The following is a 14,513-nucleotide window of genomic DNA, read 5'->3' on the forward strand; positions in this document are numbered from 1 at the left end:
ATGAGCTTGTTTTGTTTTTATATTGACAGCGTTTTATCGAAGTTTTTAGAAAGGATGATTATGAGCCTGATTTGTTTTGCGAGGCTGCGAAATATGTGCTTTCTTGGGATGGGTATTTGAAATTTCAGGTGGTTTTCAAAGGGCTAGTTCGTGAGGTTTGTGTTCTGAGAGGTGAAGAACTGGATTCAGATGTGGTGTCGCAACTACTGTTTGAGTTTTCTTCGAAAGATTACGTACTTTGTCAGGGGCTTGGAAAAGAATCTATCGAAACTATACCGAAACTAGTTAAACCCCCTAAGAAGCTTGTGAAGCATTTATACCCAAAGGAGCATTTAATTTCGTTGGATTGTCCAGTTTGGTTTAAAAAACCAGGAAACGCTAATGGGCCACATCAAAACGTCTGCACTGCTTGCAAAAATCTTATGACCTACGTGAGACTCTGTCTAAAGAGAAGGATAGAATCCAACAAATCACCCAGCCGAAAAAGAAAAATGAACCCTTCATCCACAATCCCTGAGAAATTCCTATCACCTCAAAGTTTGAATAGGAAGAAGCTTAGACAATGTTTTCGATTTCAAAACCTAAAGGCAAAAACGTCCAAAATTGAAGCTAAACTTAGGGCGCTTCAAATATCTTTAAAATCGAAGCAACACAAAGAGATGAAACAGATAACATCTACCATAAATAACCAGTTCTCTACTGCGCTTGATGATGCTTTGGGCTCTGAGACCTTAGAGAATAAAGAGAGACGAAAGAAGCTTAGGGAAATCTGGGAGAAAGACTGTGCTATGCATTTGGAAAAAGAAAAAGTAGAATATGAAGCTGACCAAACTAGAAATGGTATGGTTTTATTTCATAACCATTAGAGTTTAAGCCACCAATAAAAATCGTACATTGGACGCTAGCGTCTGAGACGATCTCCAGTATTCCTCTCAAAAATTTGTTAAGGAAATGAACGGTCCAAAGGGAACTAATACCCCTGAACTTCTACGCGACGCTGAACGTAGAGTTTTAGCCCATCTACAACCAAATGTTCCATTTCACGTGGGATTGCGACATACGATTTTTATCGGTGGCTTAAACTATAGGGAGCTAACAACTGGCTAAGGGGAAGAGATAGTCTGACGTCACGCAGCCCCTCTCTGGTTGGCATTTTTGCGCGTAGAATACTGCTTCCAACCGTTAGGGGGGATGAAAATCCAGTAAGAGATAGAAGGGTGTGACGTTTCAGGGTCAGAACTGTTAGCTCCCTATTGTGTTATCGCTAATCATTTAAAATCAATAAGCCTTTTACTTTGTTCAGCTCCTGGTAAAAAAGGAAATCGTTGGAGCCTAGTGACTTATCGCATTGGTACGTTTCTAACCATTTCTTAGTAAAGGGGAAAACCTTCACGGATGTTAAATTTTGCAGCTCTAGCAGTTGCTTGCCGAAGTAAAGCAGCCAATGAAGCCCTTCGCAGCTTCAAAATCCTTAACCTCCCTTCGTGGCGTTCCATTCAAAGGAAAACGTCCAAAAATCTTGACGAGCCCGGAATTAACATGAAATATTTGCAAGAGCAAAAGAATATTTATGACATGTTTGTTGAAGAACAGCTTTCTCTTGGATTGTTAAAACCGCAGAGTGATGGAATTCTTGTGTTTGACGAAGTTCGGGTCGCAGCCAAAGTTGTATGGAATAGCAAAAGTCACAAGCTTGTAGGTTTAGCTATGCCCAGAGAAGATTATTTGTACTTGGATGATCTTTACAAGGAAATGTCTGATGAAAAAGACATTACGAAAGCGAATTACATGCTTCAATTTTTGTGAAGAGATCTGACTGCGAACTACGACATAATTGGACCATATTTTTCTACAGCAAACACTGCAGACACTCAATTCACCTTCCACTGTATGTTTGAAGTAATAAAGTCCTTCCAGTTTTGCGGTTTCAACATATCTGCCATTGTTTGCGATGGAGCGAGTGCCAATCTGTCGTTAATCAAATTGACTGTGGGCTTGGAAGGGCAGTTTAGCTACTTTGAATCAATCGATTCCGACAATATCGAAGTAGCGTTTAAACGCTCATTCCCCAATCCGTATCGCTTAGGCAGACAAATTCATTGGATCATATGTCCATCGCATGAGGTAATTTATTTATAACTTAGATACTTATTTTGATATATTCTCATCAAATGAATAATGCTTAGTTAAAAAGCCTAATCAATGCGCTATATTCGTCGGATCCTGCAAGAGCAAAACTATTTCAAAACAATGGTATACAATTTGGTTGGAAGCAGATTGTGGAATTAAAAGAGAGGGATGACAAACGCCGAGCTGACAATGTGCCACGATTAGTTCCAAATCTACTTCAAAGTTACGTAGACAGAAATCCCTGGACGAAACTTAATGTGAAGCCAGCAAAAATCTTACAGGTAAAATCATCGTATATGTCTTTCTCTTAAGTAATTAGGTTTTAATTTTGCAATATTATCTTATAACAAGATGGCCCCGGCCATATTAACGTTTTGCCTGAGCTAGCTAAATTTATTGTAAGGTGACCCCGGCCTATATACTTTACCGGTTTTTTTCTTCTTTTAAACATCAAATATCATTCCAATTATGAATTAAAATAATCTAGCATGATTTTGGGTTATAGATTTATGAAACAAGTAAATAGCAAACTTCTGTCCTATGAATTGGAACAATTTTGTTGATATTCTTGTTGCAAACCTAATATTTGTGGGATAATAGTAGTGTTTGGGTACTAAAATTATTCTTGCCGGCTATTTTTACTTAAACGGTTTTGTTAATTTAAATATAAAATTATATTCCGATTATGAGAAAATCAATCTAGTATGATCTTGGTTTACAGTTTAATGAAATTAGTAACAAATTTCTGTCCGATGAACAAATTCTTGACTTTTTCCTTAATGCAAAAGTAACATTTGTAGCATAATATATGACTGATGGCTAAAATTATTCAATGTTTGTACTATTATACCAATATACAACCATTGCCTAGAATTAGCCCTCAGTCATGTTGTCTGAAATTTGATACCAGAGAAAACAAATAGCCTGTCTAATGAGTAAGAATCATACATTAGTAGGTTTATTTATCAAAATTGTTAGACTACTTTCTTACTAATTGAAATTAAATTGAAAAATTAGTAGTTGTACAGTTTGGAAATGCTTCCCTCGTTGGGGGGCCTTGATTCCCTTATTGAAAAAAAAATGAATTTGCAGTGTTGGCTCTATTACAAGTATAATGTATTTTTGACCTGGTAGTTTTACTTACTTCAATCTCGAACAGTGCTGATTTCTTAGTTTTATCTGGATTAATGTTGTTGTTGCAGCTTATATGGGGGGCCTCTTTTTCCTATTATCTGAAACGTAAATGGGTGTCTTTCTCAAGGATCCCAAGCCTTATATGGGTGTCTTTGCCAAGGGTCCCAAGCCTTATATGGGTGTCTTTGTCAAGGATCCCAAGCCTTATATGGGTGTCTCTCTCAAGGATCCCAAGCCTAATAGGGGTTTCTTTTTCTGGGTTCTCAAGTACAATGTTGATCTTGACAGTTGTAGGTAGCTCAATCTGGACATTGTAGATCAAGTAGTTCTATTTGGGCTACCATAGTACCGTTCAACTTTTAGCATATATGTGGACTTCATTTTGTAGGATCCTAAACCTAATATGGGTGTCTTTCTCAAGGATCCCAAGCCTTATATGGGTCTCTTACTCTAGGTTCCCAAGCCTAATAGGGGTATCTTTTTCTGGGATCCCAAGCCCACTGTTGATCTTGACAGTTGTAGGTAGCTCAATCTGGACATTGTAGATCAAGTACTTCGATTTGGGCTACCGTTCATGTTGTAGCATATATGTAGGCTTAATTTTTTAGGATCCTAAACCTAATATGGGTGTCTTACTCTAGGTTCCCAAGCCCACCATTGACCTTGTAGTTGAAGTTTCATCTTGTTAATGTAGATCTTGAAGTTTCATCTTGTTACTGCAGAAGTTTCTGCTTGAAGTTTCAAGTTGCACTTGTAGATTCATCTGGAATTCTGTTAATTACTTAAAAAAATATGATTATAACATTAGATCATGTTTTATTGCGAGTGAGAGCATCTTTCTCTAGGGCGCCAAGCCTAATTTGGGTTTCTTTAACTAGGATCCCAAGCCTAATATGGGTCTCTTTAACTAGGATCCCAAACCTAATATGGGTTTCTTTAACTAGGTTCCCAAGCCTACCATTGACCTGTAGTTTCATCCAGACAACTGTTGACCTGTAGTTTCATCCAGACAACTGTTGACCTGTAGTTTCATCCAGACAACTGTTGATCTTTTAGTTTCATCCAGACAACTGTTGATCTTTTAGTTTCATCCAGACAACTGTTGATCTTTTAGTTTCATCCGGAACAATGCTGATCATTGAAAATTTGAAAAATTGGTTTGAGAAGTCACATGAAGTCTTAGATTCTAGGTTATTTAAAATGTAAACATATTCCTTTATGATAAGAATAGTAACATTCTCGATAACTAGCGCTGAAAATGGTGGAAAATTTCTCATCGCCAAATGCTAAATCCAGTTGAGTACCACCATCAGTTGATTGCTTCAAGTTAAGACCTTGTAAAAGTTGAAACCCATTATCAGAGAAGAAATCGATTAGCTTCTTGGTTTCAAGAGATGATGTCTCAAGAAGGTTAATGTTGAAGTCACCAACAATGACGCTGGGAATATCTTCATCATAATATTCCGCCACGCATTTCCCAATACCATATATTATGTCGCGAATGTTGCAAGTTGAGGAAGAGTAAACTGCTAGTACAGAAAGGCGTAAATCATTTAACGATCCATCCAGCCACAAGCATTCAATATGAGAGGTTGTTGTTGGTTCGGAAGTGTACATACGAATTCTGGTGTGAGTTACAGTTTCTTTGATATAAGCTGATACTCCATATGGTTTTCGTCGAGACTGACGAGGAAGGCATATACCATTTAGCTCCGAAAATCCAGGAATTTTAAAATTGTCAGTTTCTTTGGCCCAGCTTTCCACAAGAAATATCATATCCGATTCCATTATCTTGAGATCCGAGGTTACATCTTGTAAATGACAGTTTAAAGACTGTACGTTATGCTCATAAATAGACATTTTTTTGATCCAAAATAGGTAGCATCAACGGGCAATCTTTTCGAAGTCGCTCCATCTCTAAGGCAACAGAGTCTTTACTTTTAACCACTGGGTTAGGCGCCGTGAACTTTCCCACGATGAACAAACGGTTTGAAGTTTTGGCTCTACTACAAGCGACGTATAACTGAGACCTTTTCATCTTTCGCTTTTGATTAAGATGAACATCTACTTCGGAATAGGTGTCTCCTTGGCTCTTGTGTACAGTAATAGCTTCGCCAATTACTAGAGGATACTGCTTTCTTGAAACGTAGATGTTTTTTGTCCTGAACGTCTAGTGAAACTTCTGACAACCTTCTCAACAGGCGTCCATAATTCATTAATATTATTGGCTATCATTAATCCTTGAGACTGGGCTCTAGTCTCTTTTCCAGTCTTGTTATCGTTAAATTCAATCCAAACTCGAACGGGGACTTGTTCACCTTTTTGATTTTGACCATACTGTATTTTTCTTAACCTTCCAGTTGCACCATTTACTAGACCATCGGCGGTGTTCAAATTATTGGTGATCATGTACCTGATACCAACCATTAGAGTTAATTCTCTTGGTAAACCGCTGGTTTCTTGGGGTTTCAAGGTTTTTACGGCTTCAAGAATTCTTGTTTTGATTTCATTGCTAGCGTCACCCGTAGCCGAGTCAAATGCGACAGAGCATATCTTTTCAGCATTCCGTGAACATAACTTTGATTCATTGAACGCATTTACTTCATCATTTGTTGCAAACAAATGAAGGGCTTCCAGAGGTAGAGGCCTTGAAATAGATGTTTCCAGGCTTCTAAACAAGTCAACGTCGGCGGGTGTCATCTCTCCCATGGACATTCGATTTAAAGCCATAGCGAATATTTTGTCATCTTTCTGTCTCATAATTTCGTCAAGCTCATACAACTTAAATTCCTCCCACAGTGGACTTCCAATTAGGGCCGCATAGGGGGTTGTTCTTTTCTTTTAAGGGCATAAGTGTGTAATTATCCCCTGGTTGAAGTCTCCCACGAGAACAACTGAAATACCACCAAAATGCTTTGGAGATCCGAAGATTTGTTGGGCTCTTACATTAATATAATTGAATATTTTGGCTCCACACATAGATATTTCATCTATTATCAGAAGTTTCAGGCCTAAAAGTGAACATCTTTTTCTGTTCAAAGTGTCGTTGTCCAAAGGATTCATCTTGCCAGAAAATTGATTTGTAGGCAAGTTAAAGGCAGAGTGAAGAGTGACACCATCAATATTAAAAGCCGCTTTCCCGGTGAATGCCGTTCTTAGAACAGATAATCGTGATGGATCGGCACCGGGTTTATTCTTTTCATGCCTGGATACGGCTTCAAAAATCGCTTGAATCAAGAGACTTTTCCCAACACCAGCACCGCCTGTTATCAGAATCCTCAGAGGTTCTTCTTGAGATGTTTTGAAATGATTAAGTACGTAGTAGAAAATTTCTCGCTGCTTTAAATTTAGTTTTCGAAGCATGCTGTAATATTCTTCATTGTTGACAAGAGTAATTGTTGGAGTGAAGTCGGCAGCGCTAGACTGTTGAATATCAGAAGTTATGTCACAAACGGCTTCTTGAAGAGAGTTGACAAAAAATTGCGGGTCATCCAATGTAAAACTTCTGTCACGCTCTTTTTAATGTTCAATCATAGGTTGAATATTTTGAACGTCATTTGAGTGTTGGTTTTCTCTTACTTCTTGAATCATTTGGTCCAGATCCAGATCATCAACTTCACTTATAAATTCCCTTCTAGCTTCAGATATTTCCTGCTTATGGGCTTCGTAAATTTCTTCCACGTTAGCTTCTAACAATTCGGTTTCCTCACAACGCCAAGGTAAAAATAACATCATTTCCACTCGACAGTAGTTTTTGAGATCTTTCACCATACTGTACTTTTTGAATCTGATTACTTTGGCCTGCATCCTTTTCCTGACGTATCCTGAAGAATCTTTCAGCTCAAGAGACGTTTCCACAGAAGTCGTTTCAATTTCTGGGTCTTCATCTTCGTTCAAATTTTGGGTTCTCCTATTGCGTTTGGACCGAGAAAACTCATACCATGAGGCGAAAGCAGCTAAACTGAGATTTTCCAGTTCATCAGGTCTCACAATGTAGTGCTCGATGATTCCATCGGAAAAAACGTTAGTACTATCATCAGGCAATAATTCCAATTCAGATGGTGTTTTCAAAATGTGTACCCTTTCTTCAGGGGGTGAAGTGTTTATGAAAATATGAGCACGACTGCTCCGGCAAATTGGAATGGAAAGTAGTATGTAACAGCATTCGTGGGCACTAATTTCTTCACAATGAATAAACTTATTAGCAATAACTTTTAATCTCTCTTTTATACCACTGCCTTTATTTTTCGCTTCCTTGATTGCCTCTCTCAAGAGCTGTGACATCCCCTTTTGGGCTTTGCCGATGTAGGAAACTATATACATGAGACAGGCGTATGGGTCTAGGACGTATTGAAGATCCATATTAGCGTTCCATAACTCCAAAATCTTCTTGTTGTAGGGATTAATTCTTATTTCCTGCGGTGACCTTTTCAGAAGGACAGTGAGCCTTCTAATTGGATAAGTTATAGCTGCAATATATTGCTCTTCCGTTATGTTCAGCGTTTCCAAAAATTCTTCAAATGTTTCCGGTGCAGTTTCGACTTTCAATTTCTCGATAGCATTTCGAACCAATTTGCTTAAGGCTTCAACCTCTTCAACGTTTTCGTTTTCATCACGCTTAGAAGGGTCGTAAATAAGGGTTCTTCCCATTGGCGGAAAAGGTATGCCAAAACGACACGATGACTGTCCACTATCGTTCTTCTTACGACAGGTTTTGGAATGCTTGTGAGTTTGCAGCTTGACCAAGTTGTTCCATTTTTCACTTCCATCCCCTTTCGAGCAGGTAATGTTGGAATCAATGAATATGATAACCTCTTCTAGATTGGAGTTATCGCTTCTCAATTGTGGGGCGTTTTTATTCCATAGTAGAATATGGGCGTGTGGTGATCCCCTCATTTGGAACTCTATTCTAATGTAGTAATCATCAATGATTCCAATCGGTGACTCCTTGCTTCGCAGAAACTTGAAAAATTCTCTCAAACGATAATCAAAATATCGGCTGCAGGTGACAGGGTCCTCGTTGATAAGCTTAGCTCTCTCCATAAATGCCAAGGTTTTTACATATTCTTTCGCAGTTTCTCGAGGGTACCCGGCAATGACGCACAAGGACTCCAAAAGCTCTTCCCATTTCGTCTCAGCGGCACTCAGAGTGAGGAACCACGTAGGATTACCAAGTTGGCGAACCATAGCCCGAAGATCTTTCTCACGCTGTTGTAAATAGCCAGGGGAAGATCTGACGCTTTCCAAAACTTTGTAACCATCATCGTGTTTCACCAAAGAATCCAAACTTCCAGGCGCTGTTAATGCTCCCGCTGTGTTTGCTTGGCCAGCTTTGGACTTTGTTTTCCTCATGCAAATATTAGTAGCGCTCCGTAGTTTTGACGATACTAATTTAACATAGGAATAAAATATTTTTGGAATACTATAGGCACAACGCCTATCGCTGCATCTGAACTCCCATTTTATTTGCTGTGTGTACGTTGCCTTAGCTGGGAGCTTCAAAGCTTGGCCAGCGTAAATACTCGGGAAAGATAGGTATTCGGAGTCCTCATCATAAAGAATTGATTGTGGTGTCTGCCCTTCTCCAGGAGCATAAGCAATACTTTCAATTTGGGGCGTAATTAGATCTTCAGATGAAAGCAAAAGGGTATCACTGTTGCCATTGTTCAATGCTGTTTCTTCATCAATTTCGTCCCATTCCTGGTCGCTGTCAGGTGCTTGTTGAGGTTCTACAGCAGAATTACTTGGTTGATCTGTACCAACAGGGGGCGTGTGCTCCACTTCAGTTGGCATATCTTCCTCTTTCGATACGAAATTATTTAGTTGATCTGTACCAACAGGGGGCGTGTGCTCTACTTCAGTTGGCATATCTTCCTCATTCGATACGAAATTTACACTATTAGATTCGCTGAATTCCAAAGCCACTTCATCTGGAACTGTAACTTCATGTTTCAAATACAAAGGAGTTGTTATTAGAATCTTTAAAGTATTTTAAAGTATTTTTCTGGGACGAACTGTTTCAAACATATAGTGATGTTGATATTCCTTCTTCCTCATGAGTTTAATTTGAATAACTTGAGTGTCAGTGGGGCCTCTGGGCAGAATTGAAACAGAAGAGTCGATTGAAACTGGTACATTTACGACATTACCGCGAATGCCTCTTTGCTGATCAACTCCTAGTTTTCGTATCTGCATAAACGGTAATCGCGGAGAAATCATTCTACATTCAAGCTCTGTAAGATCTTTCAACTCCATGGGCAAATCAGGAAAAAATAGCCGTTTTCTCTGGAAAGTGGCACTTCATTCTAGAAACGTAACTGTGGCAAGAACCACACAACAAAATATGCGACGGAAGCACTCTCTCGTGTACTCCTTCAACTGACAAGTATTTCACCGACTCTGTTTTTTAACAGAAGTACGGAAACAATCTTGGTTTACGCGTAAAAGGCCTAACAAATAATAGAATATGACAATGATAGAAACAAAACTACCCGTTCAAAGAAATACTTACTTGAAATTAATTCTGAAAATAAACTATAATTAGTGGTAAATTAATAGGCCTAATAAAAAAATGAGAACTGTGGTAACAAAATTAAAAACAAATACTTATTTCGAAGAATAAGTTTTCAATTGGCATTCACAAAAAGCAGAAGAAATCTTCCACAGCCGTTAAACACAGAGTTCGCAAGAGAACAAAGGAAAGGAACTTCAAAGCAGTGATGCCAGGTGGGAAAAATGAAATTTCCCTTTCTAACCCTTAAAATTTCCCTTTTTGGACAAAAATTTCCCTAGCTCAGGGCTGCCAGATTCCGCGCCTAGAACGAACTAGTTTCATTAGTGCCACCGTGCGGAGAAAACGCGATGCTTGATCTAGGGGAAACAAAAATGGCAGGCCTGAGACCTGTAGCATCAGCGGGCACAGCGGCAGTGTATGTGACGTTTAAACTGATAATTCAGTGCTAAATGAAAATTAGTACTCGAAATTTCTTACAATGGATGAACCACAATTTTCAGAAGAGAATATTTTCAAAAATGGTAAGTGTTGAAAACCTACTCACCCTAATATTAACCAAATTAGTTATGTAAACTCTTAAGCCTTGGTCATAACATGAGTATAAAAATTGGTAATACTGTTTTCGTTTTTTTAGCACCTGTTGCTCTCTCTCTTGTCAAATTTGCTACGAGTATTACACATATTTTCCAAAAGATCCTACTGAAAAAATTCGAAAAGCTCTTCAGTCAAACTATAAGGGAAATGAATTCACACAGTATGGAATTATAAACGAAATAAAACTCTTGTTGCTTTAAAAAAAGTCTAATTTAAAAGTAACGAAGATTGGTTTTGAAGTCAACCCTTCTTATCTATTCTTGGGGTGTTCCCCTGACGGTCTAGTCAATGATAATTTGGTCAAAATGAACTTGTCAGTCATTGGTGAAAAATAAAAACTTAGAAACAGTCCTCAAACAAACTCCTTAGGTAATCATGAAGGACGGAACATTTTCTTTGAAACCCTTACAAATGTATTATGGGCAAGTGCAACATAGTTTGGCCCTTTTATGACTTCAAAGTTGTCATTTTGTAATTTATTCTAAACTGGAAGTTGATTGTTTTGTTATTGATGTGCCTAAAGACCAAAAATTTATTAACAATCTTTTACCAAGATTACAAATTACTTATTTTAATTACTACATTCCAAATTATTTGAAATGGAATAAAGGACGGAATGTAATGGCACAAATAAGGCTGAAGTGATATTTTTAAGTACCTTAAAATGTGATAGAATCTTACAAATTTATTAAATAAAATTGTTTTACAAAAGTTCAGGAGTAAACTCAGCAAAACATCTGGGCATACATTTCATTTTTATCTAGCCATTTGATCGCGCATTCGAGAATCGAAACCAACTGCGTAAGAGTTAATTTAAAAACTAAGCTGATAGAGCGGTGAATCAAATGCCAAGTTTAAGTTTCATGAGTGTCAAAAATACCCTATCTCGAACATTCATTGAGATGCGGCTATTTTTAATATTTTTAACGATCGCATCAAATAGACCAGTACTTTGTAATCCTGTTAATGAAATTATAGAGGTGGCATTCAATATTCCATTAGAAGCATTAACATAACATGTATGATTTTCCAAGGGGTTGACCATAATGCATTTATCATTGGGGTTTGGAGTGGTGCATTTGTTGGTCGTAGTTTGCTCCGTAGTTATAACTCTTATTATAATTGGTTTTAAATTAATATTGTACGCTTAAAACATTCCTGAATGTTTATATTTCGGTTGAGGGCGGTAATCATCTTGTTTAAAATGATGGGAGCAGACAACCATGGGTTTGGTGTGTGGTTTACCCATTTTTAAAGCTATATCCCATTGTTTCGACAATTTAACGGCGCGTGGAAATTGGTGAAAGCGGACACCACTCATTGTGGCATTATTTTTACACCCATACACGCTGCATACCATTGTTTAATTTCTTTTAAATAAACAGCAAAACTGACAAAAACTAGCCCAATTATCGCTGAGCAGATAGTTGAGTTGTTGATTTAATTTTATAATTATCTTTGAGCAATTCAATTTAATTAACTTTAAATAAGCCATGAGAATGTTGATTGCGTTTGTCATTAATGGTATCGCCGGAATTAAGTTACATTTAAACACCTGATTAAACTATCTAAGCCAGACAACAATCTAGACGAAGTTTGCAGTCTATTTATGACATCTCATGTTGCCCTCTATTGGATCTCTCACCAACTATCGTTATAATATAATTTTTTTAAATATAATAGTCATATTAGCTAATTATAATTATTTAACTTTAAATGAGTATGTTTCATTGATTTAAATTACATTGCTAAACGTTATTTGGCGGGCGCTACGCTGCCTACGGAAAATTCTCTCTACTCTCTCTCCTCTCCCACTTACAAAATCCAGTTGCAGCTGGTTGGCGCACGTCGGCAAGGGGATCCGCATCCTTCTACCTCTCTCTACTCTACAGTCTAACTTAACTCGGTTTTCATACTAAGCGAGCGTGGGTCAGTTGGTAGAGTCACGGAGTCGGGCGCCTTCACTGGCGTCTAGTATGGATCGGGACGTCGCAGGTTCGCCTCCCGGCACCGACAGAAAAATAATTTCAATTGAAATTAAATACGTTACGCCACCTAGGAATTGTAACGTGAACTATGGGTGAATTTTGGAGTCGAAAATTCGCGGGAAATTCGAAATTTTAAAAGTTTATTTATGACGAATCTCATCAGGTCACCCCAAAATCCAGCCAGCCGACCTGCCGTCCAGCCAATTGAGGGCGGAACAATAGTTTTCCAGCTGTAAAGAGCGGCAAAACTAAAAACATGCGCGTACCGAACGAACCTACTCTATCGGACGTTCAGGCAGCGGCCCAAGAGGCGCAGTACCTGCAAGAACAATGTGAGGATTACGACAATAGCTTTAAACCTCAAAACAGCGTGACTTCTCAATGGTCCAGTACAAAGCCGAGGAACGAACGAATGCCTTTTCAAAAAGGAAATAGTTCTAATCCGCGTCAAAATGATGTTAATAACTCAAATAAGCCAAAACCTAAGCCTGTAATCCGATGCGGTTATTGTAATAAGTCTAACCATACAACTGAACAATGCCGGAAACGGAAAGCTCGCGAAGCTAGAGGTGAGGGTACTGATAAAAGGGATTCCAAGACTAACCCGAACATGTCGGAAATTAGCAGCACCCCAATTAATCCAATAAACACTGACCCCAAAATACTGAAAATGTTTCGGAATTAAACACGTGGCGCGATCTCCCTACGTGCGAACCCGAAATCATCCCTCTGAGTAAGAAAAACTTAGCTACTCAAGGAAAACCGCCCATTACTCCTTGTGAGGAGCAAAGCCACGCTCGACCCAAAGTCCCCATTAAAGTAGGAACATGGCACGGATCCGCGTATATTGACACGTGTTCCGATGTAACCGTAATGGCCAAGGATGAATTCGAGAAAGTGAAGACGCCATATTTAGTTTTAGAGCCTATAGAGGAATTAGAGCTAAAGGCGGGAAACCTATCTAAGTTCAAAGCACTAGGAAGGGCTACATTCTTAGTTAAAATCCAATTTTAGCTGCGCGAGCTTTCGGCTTTGAGTTTTGACGGGAGAGTGGAGACCGGGAGTCTTATGTACCGTCGGGAATCTCGTATTTTCATTGCCGACGTCAATGCTCTAAGCCTTTGCTTAAGTGAATTTTCTACTTTGATTTAAATATAAATTTTTCAAGCTAAGTATAATTTTTGTGGTCTAAGTGAGACCATTTTTGTTCGTAATATATTATTTTACTAATAGCTCCTTAGAAGATTGCGTCAAGAGAGGAATTTTAGCTTGGCCATTGCAAGCAAAACTCTGAGGCCATTGCCCAACGTTCACTGAGCCGCTTCGTCACATTATCTTATTACATTATCACATATAATGATAAGTTTAACCACGGATATCCTGTTGAGATTGTTTTAAAGTTCCTAATGGAATTTTATTGTGGTTAAAGATATAGCTGCGGGACTACTTTTAGGGTGGGACTTCAGTATCCATACCGGGCTGCACGCTAAACCCCACAACTTGACCTTTACTTTCAGGGATGAAGGGGTAGAATTTCCACTCCTCCCATATCAAACAACATTTGGTTCAAAATACTGCGGAGTGGTTGACGATTCTCCAGGTGAAACTGTAGAAACCGTCACTATCCCCGAACAAACCCTTTTGTTAGATCCATCTCCCCTGAGATTAACGAAATAGCCCTAACAGAAGAAGAGATAGAAGGGGTCAAGGCCATAGAAAATTTTATAGATATATTCCCCGATGTTTTCACTGGGAAAGCGGGACGCACGAGCTTGGTTCGTCATGATATTAAACCTAGGAGGATATAGGGGTGAAGGAGTCTTCGACTGCCCGTTCTTAGAGCTCAGGTTTCGGCCTCTCCGATGGGAGATTCGTGCAGGCGCACCTAGTTACATTGGTTACGCGCATCACGTGACCACGCAAACCCAATTCAAAAAAATAGCTGGTTTTTCATGTTAGCTTAGGCCTTTGAAGCAACGCCGCCTATATTACGTGTTCACTGCACATGTAGAGATATTTTTTAATTTTATCGGGCGTTAATTCGACCCTCCCACAGTCTTTAATCACTTATCTTGGTGTAGTGAAAGAGTAAAAAACCGTTACCTTTAATTCAGTTTTTTCTAAGAACCATAATTTACTATTAATAAAAATTA

The 14,513-nt window shown here is 38.6% G+C and overlaps 2 protein-coding genes and 1 long non-coding RNA gene across 3 annotated transcripts; 1 reads left to right on the forward strand and 2 right to left on the reverse strand.

The window, feature by feature from the left end:
• LOC149649077 (uncharacterized) lies at positions 1 to 2,169 on the forward strand. Its single transcript, XM_089849428.1, has 4 exons — positions 1 to 8; positions 50 to 840; positions 1,304 to 1,351; positions 1,412 to 2,169. The coding sequence occupies exons 1-4, from the start codon at positions 1 to 3 to the stop codon at positions 1,804 to 1,806; spliced, it is 1,242 nt and encodes a 413-aa protein (XP_089705554.1). The 3' UTR covers positions 1,807 to 2,169.
• A 312-nt stretch (positions 2,170 to 2,481) lies between these two features.
• LOC149649078 (uncharacterized) lies at positions 2,482 to 3,517 on the reverse strand. Its single transcript, XR_016371664.1, has 3 exons — positions 3,275 to 3,517; positions 3,122 to 3,195; positions 2,482 to 3,058 (listed from the first exon to the last, which is right to left on the reverse strand). It is a non-coding gene; the product is annotated as an uncharacterized LOC149649078 (long non-coding RNA).
• Positions 3,518 to 5,385: 1,868 nt separating this feature from the next.
• On the reverse strand, positions 5,386 to 12,239 carry LOC149649079 (uncharacterized). Its single transcript, XM_089849429.1, has 5 exons — positions 12,192 to 12,239; positions 9,280 to 9,453; positions 6,844 to 9,243; positions 6,211 to 6,687; positions 5,386 to 6,102 (listed from the first exon to the last, which is right to left on the reverse strand). The coding sequence occupies exons 1-5, from the start codon at positions 12,237 to 12,239 to the stop codon at positions 5,386 to 5,388; spliced, it is 3,816 nt and encodes a 1,271-aa protein (XP_089705555.1).
• Between the last annotated feature and the right edge of the window lie 2,274 nt (positions 12,240 to 14,513).

Source organism: Phalangium opilio, unplaced genomic scaffold (assembly GCF_054372755.1).
Source record: "Phalangium opilio isolate 3A_F unplaced genomic scaffold, DU_Popi_V2 ptg000088l_1, whole genome shotgun sequence".
Lineage (NCBI taxonomy): Eukaryota > Metazoa > Arthropoda > Arachnida > Opiliones > Phalangiidae > Phalangium > Phalangium opilio.